A 21,783-nucleotide genomic window follows, 5' to 3' on the forward strand; every position below is an offset into this window, starting at 1 on the left:
TAGACAGGATGGATCACTACTCAACTTTTTATCTAGCTCTTTTTGGTGAGGTAAAGATTTATTCCTTTTACCGACTATCCATAAAGTTTGTGGTTAGCAGAATCTTGGCTAAATATACCAGCTTTGCATGCCATAAATTGTTTCTATTACCATGTTCTGCTATTAGTCTATGCATCTAGCCAACATTTCAAAAGTTAAACTGACCCATTGGTACAATAATTCTTGCAATTTGTGGCCAATGGCTGCAGTCCTGGATAAACTTTTTGTTAATGCTGACGCACCCTTCTGATAAGTTCATGAAAACTTTAATGATATGATTGACCCATGAAAATGCTGTTTCTATTTTGTATCATTTTGGCTGTAGTATTTATGTTTCCAAAAAAAAAAAACATCAATCATGGTTGGCACCTTTTTTTCTGCTTGTTTTTGCCTCCTGTGAACTTCTCTATGGTTAAGGAGCCGTTCCAAGAATCCCATCTAATGTGATTATAACGAAAGAGGCTCCGATTTTGATTAGCCATGGGTGTTAACCCTTGAGCTTGCCTTATGCATAAACGTTCTGGAAGAAAGCTCAAGTAACTGGTTAGATCTTAATCCCCTTTTCTGATTTTGCTTCTGGAACCTGAGCAACCTTGGTCACTTTCATCTTTGCATCGTGCTTTGCTAGGCATGATCGGATACACTGGACAGCATAATAATTGTGCATATATGCCATAAATTGTTTTTATTATCATGTTACTGTTAGTCTATGCATTTAGCCAACATTTCAAAAGTTAAACCTGACTCATTCATACAATTATTTTGGCAATTTGTCGCCAATGGCCCTAAACTTTATATCATCCTGATGCACCCTTCTGATAAGTTCACGAGACTTTAATGACCTGATTAATTGTGGTTTAATTTTGCATAACTTGGTATTACAGCCTTTATGTTTACATATAAAAAATCATCAACCGTTGTTTGCACCTTTTTTGCTCCTTGTTTTTGCCTCATGTGAACATTTCCTTGCCATCCTTGGTTAAGGGACTGTTCCATGAATCTCATCCAATGTGATTAGAACATAAAGCTCCGATCTTCATTAGTCTCGAGTGTTAACATTTTGGCTTGCTTTACGCATGAACATTCTCGAAGATAGCTCAATTAACTGTTTACTAGATCTTAATTTCCTTTTGCTGATTTTGCCTCTGGGACTTGATCAACTTTTGTCACTTTCATCTTTGCCTCATGCTTGATGCCAAGAGGGCCATTGACATGATAGGAATATAGGATACACTGAACAGAATAAATAATTGTGCATATATTGCAAACTTTGATACGCTTGGGATTATCTTTGACAAATGACAAGTGGCAAAGAACGATTAATATTGGCAGGCTAGTTGCGTGCTGAAGTGTGATGTGACTGTTGCACCAGACCTGAGGATTTGGTAAGCGTAAGCTATCTGGAGCCACTCCTTTGTAGCCTGGGGATGTTGCCGGTGTACTAGGTAATCAACACCTATTAAGCTCGTGTCTTAGTCATCTGACCTGGTTACTTGGCATTAATTCATGCCAACTACTGGTTGTCTCCGTGCTGCTGAGAGGCTATTGTTTGTTGAGTTGTTGCAAATATTCGTTGTTATATATATATATATATATATATAACAATTTTATTATCTTTGAGAAGTATCAGAGGTACCACTGTTTTTAATGTAAAATTTGATATATATATATATATATATATATATATATATTATATATATATATAGAGAGAGGGGGGGGGGTATGATGCATGATCATTCTCCATCAGGAAGAGGAAGAGAATCTCTGCAAATGTAAAAGCAGTTCTTTTCGTAAAATGTAGTGCTTCAGGTATCCACCATGTATATCAAGTGCACGTCATTCTCTCTAGCTAGAAATGTGCACTCTGAGATCACATTATTCTTTTCTTTATAAAACCTGAACTTTTGCTAATTTCCTTTATCATACATAGAAGGCTAAGTACAAACAAGCAAAATTCAGCAGATTGTTAGTAATAGCACCTCTGCTACATAGTACTTCCTGTCTTTTTTATTTGATGTTATTTATCTTTGGATCTACGTTCGATCATTCGTTTTATTTAAACTTTTTTTTTACAAAAACACAAAATTATAACTCATGCTTAAGGTTTCGTTAGTAATAAATCGAATCAAAATAAAATAATTAATAATTATGTAAATTTTATGAATAAAATGAATGGTTAAATATATATCTAAAAGTTTACTGCGTCGTATTAAAAAAAAGTGAAGGGTGTATAAATTTACAGCAAACTACTACTGCTGCGTATGAGACAGTAGTCTTCCTTCAACTTGACGATTTCTCCACTGTGAAGAGCCTTTTTCGCCGGGCACCCACTATGAACAACTGAAGTAGCAGCAGATGAGGAGCACGCCATTGGTGCGTAGGGCCTCCGGCAGATGCGATCCATGACGACGACGATGGCCATCACGATCGCAACGTCGACGCCTGGCCTGACGACCAGGCTGAACACGTCGTTGCCGAGACTGACGGCCGGCCTGGCCGACGCCACGCCGGCGTTCTTCCTCGAGATCCGCGCCGCCTCCTCGCCGTTGCTCCGGTGGATCTTGCAGCTCCTCATGGAGAAGCAGCCGTCGACTCGGAAGCTGGGGCTGGGGCTGGGGCTGGAAGAAGCATCAGGTTGGCCATGATGATGATCACTGCTTGGTGACATGTAGACTTCTGCTTCGTCACTGCTCTGAAGAGCTGAGCTCTTCCTCATGGAGAACACTTGCTGCTGTGACACTGAAGGTGAACTCGTCTTGTCCGAGTCTTGTTCCTCTTGTGCTCTGTAACAGTTCCATCGATTGTGCAGGCTGAGGATCTGTCACATTAGAACAGTGAGGAGTTTAATTCATACTGATTGTCTGTAGTGGTTTAATTTGTGCATTGCTTAATTATTCAAAAACTAGCAGCTGAAAATGAATGCATATATCATATGTCTGTTTTTACTTCTTTGTCATTCAACTGAAAATTGCAAGTTGCAAAAGGAGAGATCTGATGTGAAGATTTATAGGTTGAAAAACAATATAATATGCTATTTATGATGAAAACTTTTTGTTTGCTTGTTTTTGGACTTGGTTGCATTTCGATCGCTTGGACATGTCCTGATTGATGGACTAAATTAATTAAATATTTTTTTTCCATTAGTACAATCTTTCAAATATTATAGAGAATGACGTCGCATGGAACATACTGGTATAGATTTTTTTTTCTCTTTAGCTTGACTGATCGATAAAACCACTGTTACAAGTTAATTAGGACCGCATATGAGATTATGAGTAGAACTTGATGTCGTTTGAGAGTGTGAGCACCCAACAACTGGAATTTTTAAAAATCAAACCATCAGAGAACGGAAACAAGAAGCAAATTAAGCAAGAATTCATATATACTCTAACTGTTGGATTCCAACCTCGAATTAGTTGCTAGGTAAATGCATAATGTTTGGCTGCATGACTAGTATATAGAGCAGCAAAGCTTTGATGAACAAAGAAGACGGAATATTTTGAGTTGAAAAACTTCATGCATGTATATATGGATCTTGTTAAGTTTGATAGATTAGCCTACGTAGAGGAAGGCGCTGAAACTCCGAAATGATGGTGTCCAATCTGCAGCTAGCTAGCTATATCCTAAATTTCTTTATCTAAGTACCCTAAATTTGGTCTGAAATTAAAGCAAATAAAAACCAAGAGCCATATAGACTGACAAAAGCATGCATGCATGAATGAATGAGAGAGACACAAATATTTATCTAAAGATATGTGATTTCAAGCTTATGCAGAGCTACTACGTGCTATATGAGCAAGCAATTGAGCAAAGTGATCGATCGAGTAGCGAAGAATTTACCTGCGGCCTGAGGGACAGAAGGGGCGTGCCGTGGCCATCCATGAGCAGCAGGTCGCCGGCGAAAGCCTTGCGGCGGCGCGAGTAGTTGTCAACACGGAAGGCGAGGCTGCCGGCGGAGTCGTAGACGGAGAAGCCATCGGTGCCCTGGAACCCCATGCTAGACCTCTTCCACACCGTGTACACCAGCGCCTCATCCGGACGGCAGCCGCCGCCGCCTCGTGAGGGGTGTACCTGTATCCTCCTCATGCTTGCTTGATGAGATGAGGCGGCTGATCGATCGAGGGAGCTAGCAGCTCTAGTTAGTAAATCGATGAGCAACGTACGAAACGTATGGAGGACGTGGCTGCCGTTGCCTGCACTGCAGCGCTATCGATCTGGCTATTAATGTCGTGAGAGTGAGAGCATACAGCTGATCGAAATGGGGCGACGAAACGAAAAGGACGCGTTGCAAGCTAGTCAGCAAGGTACGAAATGAAGGTGTACTGGACAGACGCAGTCATGCACGTACGTAGGGATTCAGTTTGGCTTAGCGTGAGGGAGCTGCCATGCGTGCCGCTTATGGTAGGAATCGTGTCCGAACGATTTTTGACTATTTTAATTTCCATCCTATTTAATGGCCTACTCTCAAATATCTTTCTCTTTAATAACTTTGATTATTATTTTTGCTTACTAAGTCTCCATGGATGATTTATACTACTAGTATATAAATAAGGACATACTTTAAGAGCACCATAGTAATATAGTGATTTAGTTCCAATCCAACCGTGAAATCGGTCCAAAGCAACATCAAACGAAATCAGCCGTGACGATGGTGCGATTCCTCTCCTTCTCTCTTGCTGCTCTTGCAGCGCTAGCATCTTGACAACCCACCTCTTGCCCATGCGGCGGCTATTAACATAGAAATACTTATTACCAGATTGTTGCCACCACGTGGTAACACAAAAAGACTAACCTATCTCTTTTGTTTTATATTGCAGTCTATTTAAGTGGATAATTAATTTTGATTTAAACCATTTTATCATTTGTACCGGTAGTATATATATACTGCTAGTTTATTATACTATAAAAGTTCTCTTCTCCTATACTTTTTTGGGCATAATATGTTGCCAACTGGTTGTCACATCAAGCTAACAACATGGCATACAATGCAAAATAACCTCACGGCATTCATCTCTCTTCTTACATATATCTTCTTCCATGCAAGAAATTAGCGTCCACCTATTCCCTCTGCCCCTGCCACAACTTAAGACTGTCCCCAAGTCTCACAGCCATCGCCTCCTCTACTCCTCCCTGCTCGGGCTGCTCAGGTATGTCTCGATTGCCTATGTGATTGGAGCTCGCCAGGAGGTAGAGTGAGGGTCCATCCTTAGATAGAGGAGTGGACCAACGTTGGTGTTGCTTGTTGAAATTCTCATGGCGTTGGTCCGTGCATGTGCACGTGGCGTCCCCACGAGGGCAAGAAATTGTCACGACCTTATTTGCAGTGGCGTGACAACTAACGACTAGTGAGAACCATAAGGAGGGGTGTCGGAGGATCAACACCAAGAGTGGGGTTCCTTGTAGATCCTTTTTTCAGTTTGGATCAGGAGGCGAGGCTCGATGGCACATCGAAATAGGAAGTGAATACTTCTTCAAATCGTTTGACGGGAGGATGAAAGCAAAGGATCTAGATAGGTTCTGGCCACACGGTAGTGGAATACCCTGCTCGTGTGTTCTTGGGTTTCTTGGATGTGTGGCAGACGATCTGCCCGTTTTGCTTCGTCTAATCTCCCTCTTCCCTTGCACCTTGCTCTCCCTTCTCCTCTTATACACCATTGGAGGGCATACTACAAACTCAGAGAGATCCTTGGACTTGAGCCTTGTAGCTCCTATGTATAGAGTTTAGGTATGGCACATCTAACCTAGTATCCTGCGTGGCTCCATGCCCAACGTACGCGTACTAAGCCTCATCGAGTACTGACCCTACCAGACATACAAGGAAGACATAACCAAGCATGCCCCTAATATTGCACTAATAATTAAAGTTGACTTATGTCTTATAGCATGTCTATCGTTTCTCAAGGAATATATACATCTTGTTGCCACGACTATTATTGGCAAGCATGCCTCACATAAATGTAGCATGTAGGCTCGTTCTACTCACTGAAGTGGTTGGAATAGTGGTCTCTCCATCCTTACGTTCGAGTCCAGAGGCTGTTATGGGACCCTGGTTCCCTCTACGCCGATAGTGGTTGACAACGACAAGATGACAAATGACTATGACAACCTAGATCTAGCTACTATGGCTTGATCTAACTTTTGATATGTCGGCCTCATTGAGCTCGTGCCAGTCGATGGTCTCGTGGAGCTCCTTGCCATGATGCCCAAGCCTCATGCTCTCGTTGATCTCCTAAGTCACTTCTGGCCTTTTCAATTTTCTTCCTAGTCTTTTCGATCTCTTTTTTCTCAATCATGTCGGTGATAGAAGGTTCCCTTACTCCTCAAGCTCGTGGTGTCCCTAAGCTTAGCGATGATCAGATTTGACACTTGAAAGCTTATGCAGGGAGAGGTAGCCGAAGGAAGGAGAAAATATAAGGAAAAGTGAGACATTTTTCCTTGGATGTGGATTGGCCGCATTTCCCACTTATTATGCCATGTCAACGAGAATGTCAAAACATAAATAATTTAGTAGTTCCATATTACAAATAATAAAATTTTTTAAGAACATAATATTTGAGAATGTGATAAAAGAGGATGGTAAAACAGTAAAAAAAATCCTATTGATAGCTCAATTCAGACACCGAGGGCTCGTCTGGTTTTTACAAATTCTAAATAATAGGAATATATAAAAATATAGAAATATGATAAAAATGCATACACATATTTATAGGATCATAAAATATATGAATTTTTTCTATCGTTTCGTGCAAACCAACCAAAATATTGAAATGCTTTACCCTAAAAAAATGGAGGGATAGAAAATGTTTCAACAGTTTTTTTTGGTGCATTCACTTAAAACAGAGGTTACTACTCCCTAAGCGAACGAACCCTGCAAATGAGTAAGCAAACCATTTGAGTAAGAGTAACGAAGGGCTTGCTTTGGTTTTACTGTGGAGGCTCACCACGACCATTGACCTCCAGTCCCCCACCCGTTGACCAAACCCAACACAGCTGGCAGCTGCTGTTCTGCTGCTCTTCTTTGCCGGGGACTTTCGACTTTGTGCCATCTTCCTCGATGGCGAGTTCCCAAATGCCATTCTCCCAAACAACTTCGCTATTTTGCCAATGGACCTCACGAAATTGTGGATTCTATGTCATTTTGTTATCGCTTTAACACCACGTCAGCTGTGCGCGCGACATCCCGATGGCGAAATCTCCGTCTTACCCTTAGTGCGTGTGGAGAAAAAATGAGCAACGTCGGCTCCTAGTTTTCCTGTCTCATTCCACCGCCCCCTCGCAATCTCCTCCTATATAAGAATAATACCATAGTAGATCAAAATTGTATAAAATTTATGGTATAATATTTCTTCTTCTCTCCGTCTTCTTCAATCACATATCTTTCATCTATATTACTTATTTGTGATTGTCCATAACCTGTTTTAAATAATATATCATGTACTTATAGAATAAATTAAATATTTTAGGCATATGAGAATTTTTTTAGTTTAACTTGCATGATATCCTTATAGGGATCGGACAGCATCAACGCCGATTAAAAAAACCTAATTCTTTCCCTTTCCTTGTCTGATTCCAAAAAAATATCATCTTTTGTTTTTTATCTCTTATTTTCCTTCGACTGCCAGATCAAAAACCGATCATTATCTTTTCTTTTTTATTCAAATTCATGTTCTGTCTGTTTTGGCTGTTTAAATTGGAGTGAGCTATCGGGGGTAGTAATGCCATTTGATTGCTTGGTGCCACATCACCTAGGTGAGGTGTTGCTGATGTGGCATCAAAATATTAGCAGAATGGCATATAATCTGCGATTGTATGAGGCCCAATGGCAAACTAGTGAAGTTATTTAGAAGGTTGGCATTTGGGAACTCGTGATCGAGGAAGATGACATAAAGTCCAAAGTCCCTCTTTACCGACGCCGTCGGTGTCCAAGAAAAGGAAGAAGAAGGAGATGGATCCACCGGCGGGCAGCAAGTACAGGTTTGGTCCGCATGAGATCGACGACAGGCAGGTGTTCCGCACCACGCCCCTCTCCTTCGCCATCGTCAACCTCCGACCCACCCGCCCAGGTATCGCTTCCTCCTCTATACAAACCATTCCCAAATCCTGATTGCTCTCTCCTGCTTGTTCATCATACTATACCAATCTTCTTGTCCCTGCAGGTCATATCCTTTATTTTTGCACCAATTATATATACATGCACCACTGCTCTACCCTACTCTACTCTCTGTAAATTGAATGCCTTTTGGTTCCGGCAATCTCTGCTCTCAAATTCTCTTGTTTATCCATGAAATGTGCCTCTCTTTACCCCCCAAAAAAACAAACTCTGTACTGAACTAGAAGTATCGCCTTGTTCTAAGCAAAGAAACTGTGTTGTACTAGTATATGTTCATTGAAAATGATACTGTATGTGTATCACATTATGTCCAAAAAAAAAAAGATACTACAGCTCTCTCTTGTTTTTGCATTCCGAACGAGAATCCTGCTATCTTTCTGAACTCTGAAGACAATACTACCTGCTTTGCCTTTTCAATTTCTAGTTGTTCTAATTACCTAAGTTATTGTTGCCTTTGAAGTCCTAGAGAGAGGGTGTATAGGTGTCCTGAAAATTCTTTCAAATCGCAGCGGTCAGTACAGGCGCCGGACCGTCCGGGCCTATGGCCGAACCGTCCGGTCGGCACTCTCGGGTTAGGCTGAGAGCTCTAGCCGGACCGTCCTGGTTAGAACACCGGACCGTCCGGTCAGTGAAAAATGCAGACTTGACAGTCTACCTTTTCGGTGATGTTCCTGGGAACGTGATGTGATTGTGTGTGTAATAAAACAGCAGAAAGATCGCAGGAACAAACAGAACACGAAATCATAAGAATAAAGACACAAGAGATTTATCCCGAAGTTCGGATCTTTCGATCCTACTCTCCGTTGAGGCGCTCCTGCGAGCGGGATCTCTCTCGATCCTTTCCCCTCTCTTGGCTTACTTCCACAAGGCCAGCACGGGTCTCCGAATTCACAACTAAGGACTAGCAACCCCTTCGATCAACCACCAATGTCAAGATCAAGGCGGCTTACCCAACCCTAGATTGTAATTCGCTCTACCCTGCAGCCTTCTATGAGAAAGCACAAGAATCCACTATCAATCTTACATATTCCCTTGCGGAGGTTAGGCACCAACCTTCACAACTTGCTCTCAGGCGATCCACACGAATCGAAGGCTCGCGGGCGACGCCTATCCATCTAGGAGATCAATCTCCAAGAGTAATAGGCCACCTTGACTCCACATGCATCCATCAATGCCCGAGAATGAACACTCTATCACTCACTAAGCTTAACACTCTCTCTAAGACATGATCCAACGATTAATCTCTCTAGGAGGTGTATTGGGTTATTGGGGAGGCTTGAGAGGTGCTAAACTTACCCTAGAAACCAGAAAACTCGAACAGAAAGCCTCACCAACGGCTAGATCTCAAGAGCCCCTTTTATGGGTTGGCAGACGTCACTTAGCCGTTGGAAAAAAAACCTAACCGGACTGTCCGGCTAGGGGGCCGGACTGTCCGGCCGACACTTAACTCACTCACTTAGAGCAGGGGCCGGACCAAGGTCCGGACCGTCCTGCCACCGGACTGTCCGGCCAAGGGGCCGGACCGTTCGGTCCTTGCTGCTTGGAAAAACAGCACCGAGACTCCCCTCGACTTTGACTCAACTCTGACCACTCTTGGATGCATGCTTAGCTTCTGGTGGCCCCTCTTAATAGTACATAGTTCCTACGACTCAAAAAGAAAAAAATAAAATACGCCTTCGAGCGCCTTCGTCTTCGTAGAGCCGTCGCTTCGGGTCACACATGCTCTAAGTTTTATCAAGTAATTCTTCAATCGAATTGATCCTTTAAACTTCTCTGCAATCACAGCTCATTAGCGCACACATGCTTGGCTAGCATTGTCATTAATCATCCAAAACTTCGTTTAGGGGCTAGATGCACTTTCAACCTTTGTCCTAGGGCTTTTTTATTATCCTTGAAAAGTATCTAAAGGTATCAAGAATTTTAATATAATTTTTTTGCAGGTACCACACTTTTTACACTAAAAAGTGTGATACTTTGATGTACTTTTTTTTTTAAGAATGGTAAAAAAACTCTTTGTCCTACGACGGATTGCTATGTGATACTGCAGTTTTGACAGGCCAAGACTTACATTAGCCCCTTTTAGGCTTTTACCCTTAACTTTAATTATACATGTTCTTGTATGCCCAAAGCGTAATGTCAAAAGATTTGCCAATCTTACTGTTGATGAGACTTGTGATTTGTGGATCACCGCTAAGGACATTGGTGTACGTCTTGAGCAATACCACAGAGCTTCTTCTCTCATATTCATAATTCAGGTGTGATTTACATCTTGTAAATTGTGATTCACAATTCATGCGAGAATGATAAGTATAGTGTCGCTCACAAATTTGTGGTCTTGATCCCAGTTTAGTATTTCCGTTACATTGTTTACAATTTATCGTACGAGTTAATGAAAACTAACTTTATCTTTCATTGTATAAGATATAAAGTTGAATAAATATTTGCTTGTCAGGATGGACCTCACTCTGGCCAAACAGTTCCACATGTTCACATTCACATCGTTCCCAGAAGGAAAGTTGATTTTGAGAATAATAATGACAATACTGGCATGGTTAGTGATGCTGCTTGGAACAACTCTCACTTTATATCTGCTATTCCATCTAATAAAACTGAATAATCTTTTGGTTCATAGCAGATAAATGCAAAAAACGAGACATTTGACCTGGATATTGAAAGAAAAGATAGAACAATGGAAGTAATGGCCCAAGAAGCCAATGAATATCGTGCTCTTTTCCCCTAGAAAATTTATGTATATACTAATTAATTTTGTCTTTGGCATTTGACTATTCTCTGAATTTTTCAATTTTCATACCAGATGATCATACTAATCATGTTCTGCATACCGATGATATTTTGTTGTAACATCTCTGTGGCCTTTATTAATACTGAACTATGGTATTTTCTTGTGATATATTTGGTGGGCTTTGCTACCATTGAACCCTGATATTCTTTTGACTTTTGTGATATATGTTTGGCCTTTACTAATACAGTAATATCAAACTCTTTATTTCATCTCACGTATTTTGCATTGTGTTCATATCTCCTGCCAAACAATATGTTAATTCCTTTGGAGATGCACCATGCCTTAGGTATGCAAATCACTTCTTCCATGAATGATAAATGAAGTAGTGTGGGTTACACCCTTGACTGTGTTCTCACTTGACACTTGTGTCCTATTCCAAGAGCATTCTTTCGGAATCTGAGATATAACGTGTCAATGTTGTTTCATGTAGCTTTTAGGTTACTAATATGTAATATAAAGTTTTTATGCAATTGTTTGTTGAGATAACCATTAAAACATCGTATTTTATTTCCTGATTCATGCGGCAAATGAACTGCTTCATGTGAAATTCCTTCATTATTTGTCTTTGAAAGGAGCCCTGAAATGGTGAAAATCTCATTCTACTTTCTATGCAAATTCAGCAACCAAGTACTCAAGTAAAGAATAACTCTTTTTTAATTTTTTACATGTTGACAATCCACCATTGTACAGAACTACAAGAGAATTTTCACAGAATTTCACAAATATTCGATTGTATTGGTATACTGCGCTATTTTCATTCCCCCTGTATTCAGAATATATATAAGTGGGTAAGGTTCCTCTTTCATGTTGCTTATAGGCTATATATTCTATTCAACAATTTTATAGTTCTTGAGCAGGTATCAAAAGGTACTAAAATTTTAGTGTAAAATTTGGTATCTTCTAGTACCTAAGTTATTAAGAAGCACCAAATTTACATAGAAAAAAGTGGTAACTTTTCAACGAGTGTAAAATTGTTCTATTCTATTTTGTGCATGTCACTTTTGCCGGTATGGCTGAAGGCCAACCACCCAAATTTCATTAAGAATAAACATGTATACATGACCTTTACCTCCTAGTTACAGAGAGAAACCAGGAGAAAAGAAACAGCTGCCACTTTCAGAAATGCATTACTTTATTATGTGAATATACTATTAAACCTTCCCTTCATCATTTCTCTGATGACGTTTTGTATCTGTTCTCTTTCCAGTGATCAGAAGTCAGAAGGCTCAGATTTAGCAAAAACTGAAACAACAGTTTCTGTAGAGTTGCTAAAAGTCTGTAACTCCACCTTGTTCATACTATTCATTTTAATTTATATACGTATCTGTTAATTTGTTCCTTGCTGGTTGACAACCAAGTTCTTGTCAGGGCATATACTGTTTATTACCATGTTGCTTTTTGCATTATGCATCCAGCACACAAATCAAAAGTGGTTTAATTATATAAAGACTAGTGAGCACAAGACAAACAAGATTTTTGTAATATTACTTGAAATATGTCCATATTCTTGATTCTTCTAACACTTGGTATACATAAAGTTTTCTAGTACACTGACAGATCATCTGCTTGCAGCATATTGTCAATAGCTTTTGGATCTTTCTGAGAGGGATTTGCAAATCTTAAGCACATGTACAATGCAAATGAAACACAAAGTGGTGGTTTGAAGATATTGAGGGTTCCATGGTAGCACTCGAGCCTAGGCGGCCCAGCATGTCACCAAGTTGGAGGATTGTGTTGTAAATGCTTTAATAGACACAGCAAGCATAGAGAACATTAGTTTTTCATCTTCTTCAGTGAGTACACCCAACTTGCTTTATATTGCCAAAGATAGCTGAAGTCATTGCTTATATCTTAAATCTATTTTGTGCTTCTCCCTTTTAGGATTCAACAAACTTAGGTCACTTTTGTCTTTTGCATTGTCCTTGGCATGCATAGTGCTTGTTCTGACGGTGCTTCTAGGTGGATAGCATTAAAATGATACTGCCCAAACAGTTGGTAACAGCTCACAGTTGTTAACTAGTGGATCAAAGGAATCACTAGTTACAGTAGGAATAGGCAAGACATTTTGGTTCAATCTGCAAATTTGATCTTCCTTTTATAAATTATAAGTGAACAAATTTAGAACAAGTTACATGTTAGTCTCAGTCCATCGACAGTACAATTAGAAAACTACAGTCTTATACTAGTTTCTTGAATTAATTTGTCGATTTCACTTGAATCGAAACATCTATTTTCCTACGTGTCAAATAGAGTTCATCACCAGCTTGAAGGCTTGAACTATGAAGAACACATCAAAGGTGTGTACGGCTTCCAGCAGATCCGGTCAAGAACAATGACGAAAGCCATGATCATCGCACAATCTACATTCGGTTGGACCTCAAGACTGAACACATCTTCAGCCAGTGTCAGGGACAATGCTGCTCCTCCAGCCTTCTTCCTTGTTATCCTTGCGACCTGCTCGCCATTGCTGTTCCGTATCTTGCAGCTTCTTCTCCTGAAGCTGCCCTCGACACAGAAACTGGGAACATGGCCAGTACGACCTGGCGCATTGGTAGGTCCTGACATGTACACTTCCGCTTCATGACTGGTTTGCATAATTGAGCATTTTCTCATAGAGAAGAGTTGTTGTGTCCTTGTCCTCTTGCCGTGGCCTTCTTCTGAAGCTCTGTAACAATTCCACTGGTCATGCATGCTGATAATCTGTTGCAACAGAAGGGGAGAAAAAAAATCTTAGTTGTTACTTACAGGAGTTGTATTAATGGTTTGTGCTGGTGAGAGATCAGTGCTTCAGTTCATCTGCTGCACTTGTAACAAGGGGGTAAAAACTTCAGTTGAAATGTACTATTGAAGTAAACTGAACTAGCGGATAAATCAAACTTTTTGATGTACCTCTGCATTTTTTTTAAAGTCTTGTTGGTAAGTTATATTAGAGTTTGGGCAATTTAAAGTAAAAATGGCATCAAAACAAGCGATGCTGGAACGATGAGTGCAAAGCATTTTGTGTGCAAGTCTTTAGAATAATAATTTTCCTAGATGGATGCTTATTAGTGGAGGCAGTTGAGAGCATCTCCCCAAAATTCATCGGCATGTATGATAATTTGACCTGAATTTTTTTGTTGAGCTATGAAATCTTATAATATTAATAAGACAAATATACAGGACAAACTTGCAATTATGATTTGGTGAATATATCCTGAGGAAACAACCAAAGGCTGGAGAGAAAGTTTTTCTCAAAATATTAAAAAATGTTGAAATCGAAGCGCTAGTGTCCGCAATGCAGATGTGGGCCCAGAAGAAACCTTCCGTAAATTTTTGGATGCTCATTTGGCGATCGTTCCATATATTAAAGAAAACTAATTTAAATCACCTCTATATTTGGACGAGCTAACATCATTGACGAGCAGAATATAAAAAGATTATTGATTGAATGTATGATGATCTGTTCATGGTAATTTAGTATATCAAACGTTTTTGTATGATCGAACAAAAGGTACTAAGAGTATACAATGATGACAAAATGCATGAAGGAGATGTTGATCTGAGACGACGCAGGAAGTTTAAACAGGATTAATTATTGTTGCGGTGGATGATGATCGATCGAGTAGAGTAATGTACCTGTGGGCAGAGGGCGAGGAGAGGCGAGCCATGGCCGTCCATGAGCAGCAGCTCGCCGGCGAAGAGCTTGCGGCGGCGCGAGTAGTTGTCGAGGCGGAAGGCGAGGGCGCCGGCGTGGTCGTAGACGGAGAAGCCGTCGGTGCCATGGAAGCCCATGGTGGACCTCTTCCACACCGTGTAGACGGCCGGTCGCGGCGGCGGCGGCGGTGCCGTGGAGGCGGCGGCATGCTGGTGACGAGGCCTGCAGGACGAGTAGGAAGGGTGTATCCGACTCATGCTGATAGGTGCGATCTGTGCTTTGCCGTGCTTCGATTTCAAAGAGGGAGAGCGAGCTTGTTTTTGGAGTGCGCGTGCTCCACTGACCTGCTTCGCTTATTTATACTCTCTCCTTTTTTTTTCTCTTTATTTGACAGTGTTTATTTTCTATATGTTCGACCATTCGTATTATTAAAAAATTATAGAATTATTAATTATTTTTACTTTAAATATAATTTATAATTTTATATAATTATAAATATGTTTTAAATAAAATGAATTATCAAAATTTAAACCTAAAATAAACATCACCAATAGCCTCCAACTCTAGCTTATACAGAGCCGAAGGTATGCCAAACAGTATAAATTCTAATTTTTTTATAGAGTTAATCGAGTTGCTCTAAAAAATGAATTATACGAGTAGAGCTGGGTTTTTCTGCTTCGTGGTTACACTCCACGCCAAAAAGACTCACTAACCTCAATTTTTGGAAGTAATTATACGGAATTATTACCCATCTACCCATAATCTATTCTACCTATACTACGAACAGAACAACCATCTAATTATATTGTTCTAATTTAAAAAAATAATTAGCATTAAATTATATAAAAAACAATAAATTATATGGCTTTCATCATAAATACAACGTAACTCACAGGTATATTACTATCAACCTACTCTCTAACCTCTTGTTTAGAAGTTCTTGAACTGAACAAGCTAGCTAAATAACTTTAAGCTGCTGTCTTGCTCCCAGTCCGAGAGAAGATACCTCCTAGAGAGTTAGGAGTCAGGAGTGAGTCCGGAGCCGAACCAAACGGGGCCATACTGTTGCTCACTCAGTCAATCCTCCGGTCTCTGAATGTTGAAGTGCAGTGCTCTGCAGGGCAGCGACCGATGGACCGCCGCTGATTATTCCTTTTTCAGAGTTGTATGGCTGCCGATCAATCGATGTGTGCTACTATGTGTTTAAATTGTATATATAGGTACTTGACTCGATTGTTCGTCTACATCTATATGCTGATATGCAAATGCATATGCATATGCATTCGTGCAAAGAAAGAATCTTCTAATTAACGAGCTAGGAATTAATGACCCGGAACATGGATCTGGAGACTGTTAACTGATCTACTGATTACTTACTACCATCTCACAACGTGATACTACCGTAACTCAGTCAACGCATGCTCTGTTATATATATCTGATTACTGACAATTAATTTTCTCTTCTATCAATTGCACACGTCAACACGCACATGCATGCATGGACCACTGACTTGTTTCTACTGACTTCCCATTAATCTTTCAGAGATCGTACGTTCTTGCGATTCCAATCAAATATAGCCATCTTAATTCCTACAGGAATTAACACTAGCTTGTCACTCAATTGCAGTAGCTAGGCTGCTCTCCATTGCTGTGTCTATATATATATCTTGCCACACATCTGATCTCATTATTTCCCCAAGCACGCTGCTCTCCCCTCCAAGTAATCAGCCATAATCAGTTGGAATAATTACCCGTGCAGTTGTAAAGCCTACGATTCTGCTAATTAAACAGAAAAAACAATTACTAGTACTAGTTAATTTCGTTTTAGTGGGTGGGTGACGAAGCTAGTGGAGTTCCTAGCAAGGTCGCCATCACGCATGTGTAACATCAATCTGTTTATTTGCTCACAATATATATCTGAATATATAGCAGTCAAGAAACGCTGGCTTTTTATTGGCGTATGAATGCATGGCTAATTTGCTAGTGGCCAGACCTTACTCCAATTCTGTGGTCTTGGACACCTCTCTTGCTTGCTACTTGTTCTTTGAATTGAAAAAAACATGCATGGGTGAAAGCTCCATCTACAGCGCCTATGAAAAGCATGTCCTGACAGTGCACAATTTGGCAATGGAAGGATCCTCCTAAGTCCTATATATTCCTAGCCATGAATTTGATTTCGTCATACCCCACACACTCCCTTGTGATGCTCAGCAATGGATAATTTATTATTCGACAACCACCGGCCTATGCTATAGTAATTAAGCTTCATTCGCTGCTCTGGTTTAATAAGCCAGATTATTTTATTTTTCACATGCATACTTACTACACTAATAAACGGTGTGTTTTTATAAAAAAAATTCTATAAAAAGGTTGTTTTAAAAAAAATCATATTAATCCATTTTTAAATTTTTATAACTATTAATTAATTAATAATATGTTTATCTTATGCTATGTTTTTCACACTGATTACTTGCCCTAACAACAACTGGTCTTAGTAAGTTATAGCGTCTATGTGCATATATATGTAGGATATTACGTACAGAATCTGAAACTTGTAATATTTTCTCTCTCATGCATGATGATTTATGCCAAGATCTGTTGCTTGCATGCGCAAAAGTTGGCAACTTGGCATTGATTTATATAAATAAATGACGCCGGTAATGTAATTAGGGGTTCGCTTGCCGTCGGTTATCGTGATAGTAGAGCTTACCACTAAGGGTAGATAACAAAAAGCTGCAGTTTGCATAAATAGAAAAATAACATATATAGCTCAATTGATCCTACGTACTAGCTCTATACTATACTTTGGTCAGTTGAATGAGATGAAGAGATGCATGCATGAGCTAGGTTAGAGACAGAGACTCGTGAAGAACAAAGGTGAGAACAGAAGAATCTTAATGACAGATTAACACACAGCGAAACCCAAACGTACGCACGCCTGTGTTAAATTGTGAGTACTCTAACCAATGACAATGAGACGAGATTCGTTGCAGCTCACGCACATTAGATGCATGATTAATCACGCTAGACAACACATACTCCAAACCAAAATAATGACAAGGCCGGTTAGGTCCAACAAGTTAACTAGTGTTCTATAAACAGTCGCTTTTTGTAGGATCCTTTTACAACTTGATCATGATCATAAGCACGATTAGTGAAATACTTAAATGGAAGAATGCGTTAAAGATGTGGTAATTGTTATTGGCAACTTGCTGTTTTAATTAATCACATGGTATGTCGTATGTTACAAATAGGACATAATAATGACCAATTGTTGATGTTGCAATAACGTGTTTTTGTAGGGTTTGTTATTTTGTTGGTACGACTGATCATCCATTTCAACTTACGGGCTAGCTAGCTACTAGCTAAAGAGAAAAAAACAGGCAGGAGAATTGTCTCCCTGACCCATTTCGTTAACAGAAGGAGAAGTGCACAATTACAAAACAGTAAAACTGAGAATGCAAGAAATTATAGGTTATAATCCGGTGCTCTAATTTTAGTGTTATAAGATAGCTAGTTATATATAGATGACAAAAAAAATTAGATAAAGACATAAAGAAGAAACTGAATTAACAACTCTCACAGTGAACTACTATAGTACCTAGGATATCGGGATCCATATACATGCTACTCTCTCCGTTTCATAATGTAAGATGTTCGACTTTTGTACTTGTAATGTTTGATCATTTGTCTTATTCAAAAAATTATGAAAATATCATTTATTTTGCTTGTGACTTAATTTATTATTAAAATAACTTTAAGCACAACTTGTCATTTTTTATATTTTTACTAAATTTTTAAATAAGACGAATGGTCAAATGTTGCAACGAAAAAAATCAAACATCTTACATTATTAAACGGAGGTAGGAAGGATCTTTAAAATTTCTCATTGTTAATTTACACAAAAGATAAAGAGGAGAAAGAATTTTAGATTGTGCTACTGTTTCTTCTTTAATAAAGTTTGTTGTTCGGAGCCCTGTTGGTGTCTACGGTCCATTGACCGAATATGTTGGAGTAATCGGGCTCTAATACTAATTTTTCAATCGTAAAGGATGCCCTAAAAGGTAGCGAATGAGATAAGAAGCTCTCACACTTATATATTTTATATATTGCCATTTTATACTTAATGTGAGACTATTCAATATCTATATATATATATATATATTATCTATTTTTCCCATTGCTTGCGTCACGACGCACTTGATATATACAAATGCAGTAACAAAAGAAAAGGCAAATATAATAAATCCCTAAGGACCCTAACTACGTAAGGGTTATACATGAAAAAGTTAGAATTAGTACACAGGTTTGTATGTACAACGAAATATAACTTGCTTTAGAGCTTCTTTGAGAAGCGTAAGAGGCATGGATCGACATGACACAAAAGCAGACGCAGAAGAGTATATGTGGCTAGTATTATCTTGGCATACATCTCTTCCTTCTGTAGCAATCTGTAGGTAAGCAACTTTGATTGGATCCTAAACTAATTAAGCCTCAATTTAAAAGGGTTAAGCTTCGAAAGGAAGAGGCCCATAATAGTGGACAGGCTTTGGATCACTACACGTGGATGGGCTAAAAGTTCCTTCCTTATGAAAAGATTGATAAATACAATTAGAGATAGATCAGCCTTTTGGGATTGGGCCAAGTGTCTATTGATAAACATTTTGAGAGGTACTCTGACTCCGTAATCCATACTCCATCCATTTCATAAGTATGACTTTTTAGTTTTATCTAAATTTATATGGATATTAATAATTCTAGACATATATAAAAATTTATATACATTGATCGATAGATGAATCTAGATAAGATTAAAAAGATTTACCATATAAAATGGATGGAGTAATAATTAGGAGGGTACATTCGGCCATACCAATGAAAGTGGTCATGGTCTTTGGTCTTTATTGAAATTTTGATCATAAGATACTCAAGACTGATTGGTCTTTGGTGAATTCTATTCGCCAATAAATTTTAGTGGATCAAGAAATTTTACACAAAATCAAGCCGGCAGCAGAGCAAGATCTAAAAGTTTAGGGGAAAAAAAAAAACAAAAGTAGCGAAGACATTCCTGCCATCCACATCGACTTTATGGACAGCTTATCCATTTTTGATGAGATAGTAGTGGCTAGATCTCTAGCAACACGTTGTGGCTAGAGGGTGAGTTTGTTTTGTGTTGGGTGAGGAGGTACTGAGCTTAGTGTGCTAGGATATAACACGTGTTAATGCAGAATTATATTTTGGTCAATTCGGTTAACTAAGCGCCTAAAACCGAATTGAGAGTGTGCAAACCAAATTGACAAAGTGATAACTTTCTTGGTCTCGGTCACTAGTAATAAGTGGAGCAGCACGTTAGAAAGTTTTGAACAACTCATCCGTTGGATACAAATCCATTTTCACCGATCCGTGGCTATCCCGGCGAACGTACAATATATAATTCAATTTGAAAGCATTTCCTCCAAACCCCAAGGCTCAAACACAAGGCAGTTGTCAGACAAAGCTACCGCATCTCGCAGTTTCGAAATCAGTTGCCTCCAAGATCGGTTGTCCAAAGAGAAATTTTGTTTGGGACAAAAAAAAAGTGTTTGTTCAGGCCTGACAAAGATGTTTTTTCTGGGGCGATGAGTTGCATGTCTGACAGGCAGCCAGACAGAGTATCTCCATGTTGTATGTTTATATGCACCTTGATTCTTGTGTGCTTAATCGTGCTGAAAGCCTGAAACTGCGTTTCAGACTTGAAGTTTATTCAGAATAGGTTTACTTGCTGAGCTAATTATTAAGCTACTAACATTTTCCACCTAAAAGGTTATATATGGTCAAATCAAGTGATAGTGGCTGATTGCCCAACTTGATTTCTAGACAATACACGCACCTTACTGGTCAGGTATTTTGGCATTTAGTATTCAGTGCTTTGAAAAGAAGAGGATACAACCAACAACAATGTTAGGCACTCGTACATATCCTACAGTCAAACACAAACAGCCGCCTTTTCTACAACCATATTCATATCACACTCAAATTAACTCTAGGAAATAATACAATTCATGATTTAACGCATGATTCAATTAAATTGTGGAACCGATCGATCGAAAATTAATCCCTTTCTGAAGATTCTATAGCAAGTTGTTAAACTTTCAGGCCATATGCATCTAAACAGCAATGTCAACCAACCTTCGATCCTTGTGCATATGCATCTAGTCGCAAGAATCTCTGAAGAACCTAATAATTTTGCATTCGCATCAAGAAAACCATTGAATAATTCAGCTGATGGATCAAAATTACTACTAGGAAGTGTCTGTCATGGCTGGTGGTTGGTGCAGTTGGTGGCGGCGCAGTCGCAGGTGTGGGGGGAGAAGGCGCAGACGCCGAAGGGCTTGCCGGGGATGTTGCAGTCGATGGCGTAGCAGCACTGAGCGTCCACGCAGCTGCTCGCGTTCGACGACGCGCAGCACCGGCACCCCATGCACAGCTCGAACGGCTCGTACGCTGCCTCCGTGCTCATCGCCGCAGCCGCCGGCCGGTACACCAGCCTCCGCACCGGCACGTCGTAGTAGTACTCCGACACCTCCGTCTTCTTCTCTGCTCCTCCTGCATGCATGAACAGTGGAGTATCATTAATGGAATCGATTGGAGCCACCTGGAAGGATCAAGAAGACGACGACCAGGGCGAGATGAAGGTGCGTACCTTGGGCAGCCTGGAGGGAGGAGCTGAAGAGGAAGACAGCCATGGCGAGGCCGGTGAGAGAGATGGAGACATGAGGATTTTTCGCCATGGTCAATTTGTCTCGAGAGAGAATGGAGGAAGCCGAGGTGCAATGCAAGGTGAGGAGAAATGGTAATTGTTTTTGCAAGAAGGCGACTTGTCGCAGGCCATGTATGACTAGCTGATGCCAATTTCATCCATATATATAGTTTGGAAGGAAACGTATCCACACATGCATGGTTAGAAAAATTGGCAGCTCCAATTCACTGAAAAAAAAACTGCACACAATATTATCATTTATATGCCTAAATAACTAATTAACCGCATGGTGGTACAAATTAGTCAGCTTGGTAACAAAGCTTGCTCCTTTCTTTCTCCTTTGCTTCCTTTTCAGCTAACAAGATTTAGCTAGTGCACCCATGTGTCAACTAACTAGCTAGCGGTGTGGCTTCATCATCAAGAACTAAAAAAGGTGTAGAGAATAGTAGATGAGATGA

At 39.8% G+C, this 21,783-nt stretch overlaps 4 protein-coding genes across 5 annotated transcripts; 1 reads left to right on the top strand and 3 right to left on the bottom strand.

The window, feature by feature from the left end:
* Positions 1-2,244: 2,244 nt before the first annotated feature.
* LOC102705489 (protein LURP-one-related 8-like) lies at positions 2,245-4,136 on the bottom strand. The gene is made up of 2 exons (XM_040529614.1): positions 3,880-4,136; positions 2,245-2,857 (listed from the first exon to the last, which is right to left on the bottom strand). The coding sequence occupies exons 1-2, from the start codon at positions 4,123-4,125 to the stop codon at positions 2,276-2,278; spliced, it is 828 nt and encodes a 275-aa protein (XP_040385548.1). The 5' UTR covers positions 4,126-4,136; the 3' UTR covers positions 2,245-2,275.
* A 2,379-nt stretch (positions 4,137-6,515) lies between these two features.
* On the top strand, positions 6,516-11,018 carry LOC102705774 (bifunctional bis(5'-adenosyl)-triphosphatase/adenylylsulfatase FHIT-like). Of its 2 annotated transcripts, XM_006664227.3 has the most exons (4): positions 6,516-8,103; positions 10,257-10,404; positions 10,602-10,700; positions 10,785-11,018. In XM_006664227.3, exons 1-4 carry the CDS (start codon positions 7,985-7,987, stop codon positions 10,887-10,889), a joined length of 471 nt encoding a protein of 156 aa, XP_006664290.2. In that variant the 5' UTR covers positions 6,516-7,984; the 3' UTR covers positions 10,890-11,018. The 2 variants fall into 2 exon arrangements, 1 of the variants encoding a protein (XP_006664290.2); XR_001551603.2 differs by lacking the exon at positions 10,257-10,404 and having other exon boundaries at positions 8,015-8,102; positions 10,782-10,869.
* Positions 11,019-13,022: 2,004 nt separating this feature from the next.
* On the bottom strand, positions 13,023-14,891 carry LOC102709512 (protein LURP-one-related 5-like). Its single transcript, XM_006663698.3, has 2 exons — positions 14,568-14,891; positions 13,023-13,652 (listed from the first exon to the last, which is right to left on the bottom strand). The coding sequence occupies exons 1-2, from the start codon at positions 14,841-14,843 to the stop codon at positions 13,230-13,232; spliced, it is 699 nt and encodes a 232-aa protein (XP_006663761.2). The 5' UTR covers positions 14,844-14,891; the 3' UTR covers positions 13,023-13,229.
* A 5,546-nt stretch (positions 14,892-20,437) lies between these two features.
* LOC102709791 lies at positions 20,438-21,591 on the bottom strand. Its single transcript, XM_040529745.1, has 2 exons — positions 21,269-21,591; positions 20,438-21,171 (listed from the first exon to the last, which is right to left on the bottom strand). The coding sequence occupies exons 1-2, from the start codon at positions 21,354-21,356 to the stop codon at positions 20,882-20,884; spliced, it is 378 nt and encodes a 125-aa protein (XP_040385679.1). The 5' UTR covers positions 21,357-21,591; the 3' UTR covers positions 20,438-20,881.
* Positions 21,592-21,783: the final 192 nt, after the last annotated feature.

The sequence above is a fragment of the Oryza brachyantha genome, chromosome 12 (assembly GCF_000231095.2).
Source record: "Oryza brachyantha chromosome 12, ObraRS2, whole genome shotgun sequence".
Taxonomy (NCBI): Eukaryota; Viridiplantae; Streptophyta; class Magnoliopsida; order Poales; family Poaceae; genus Oryza; species Oryza brachyantha.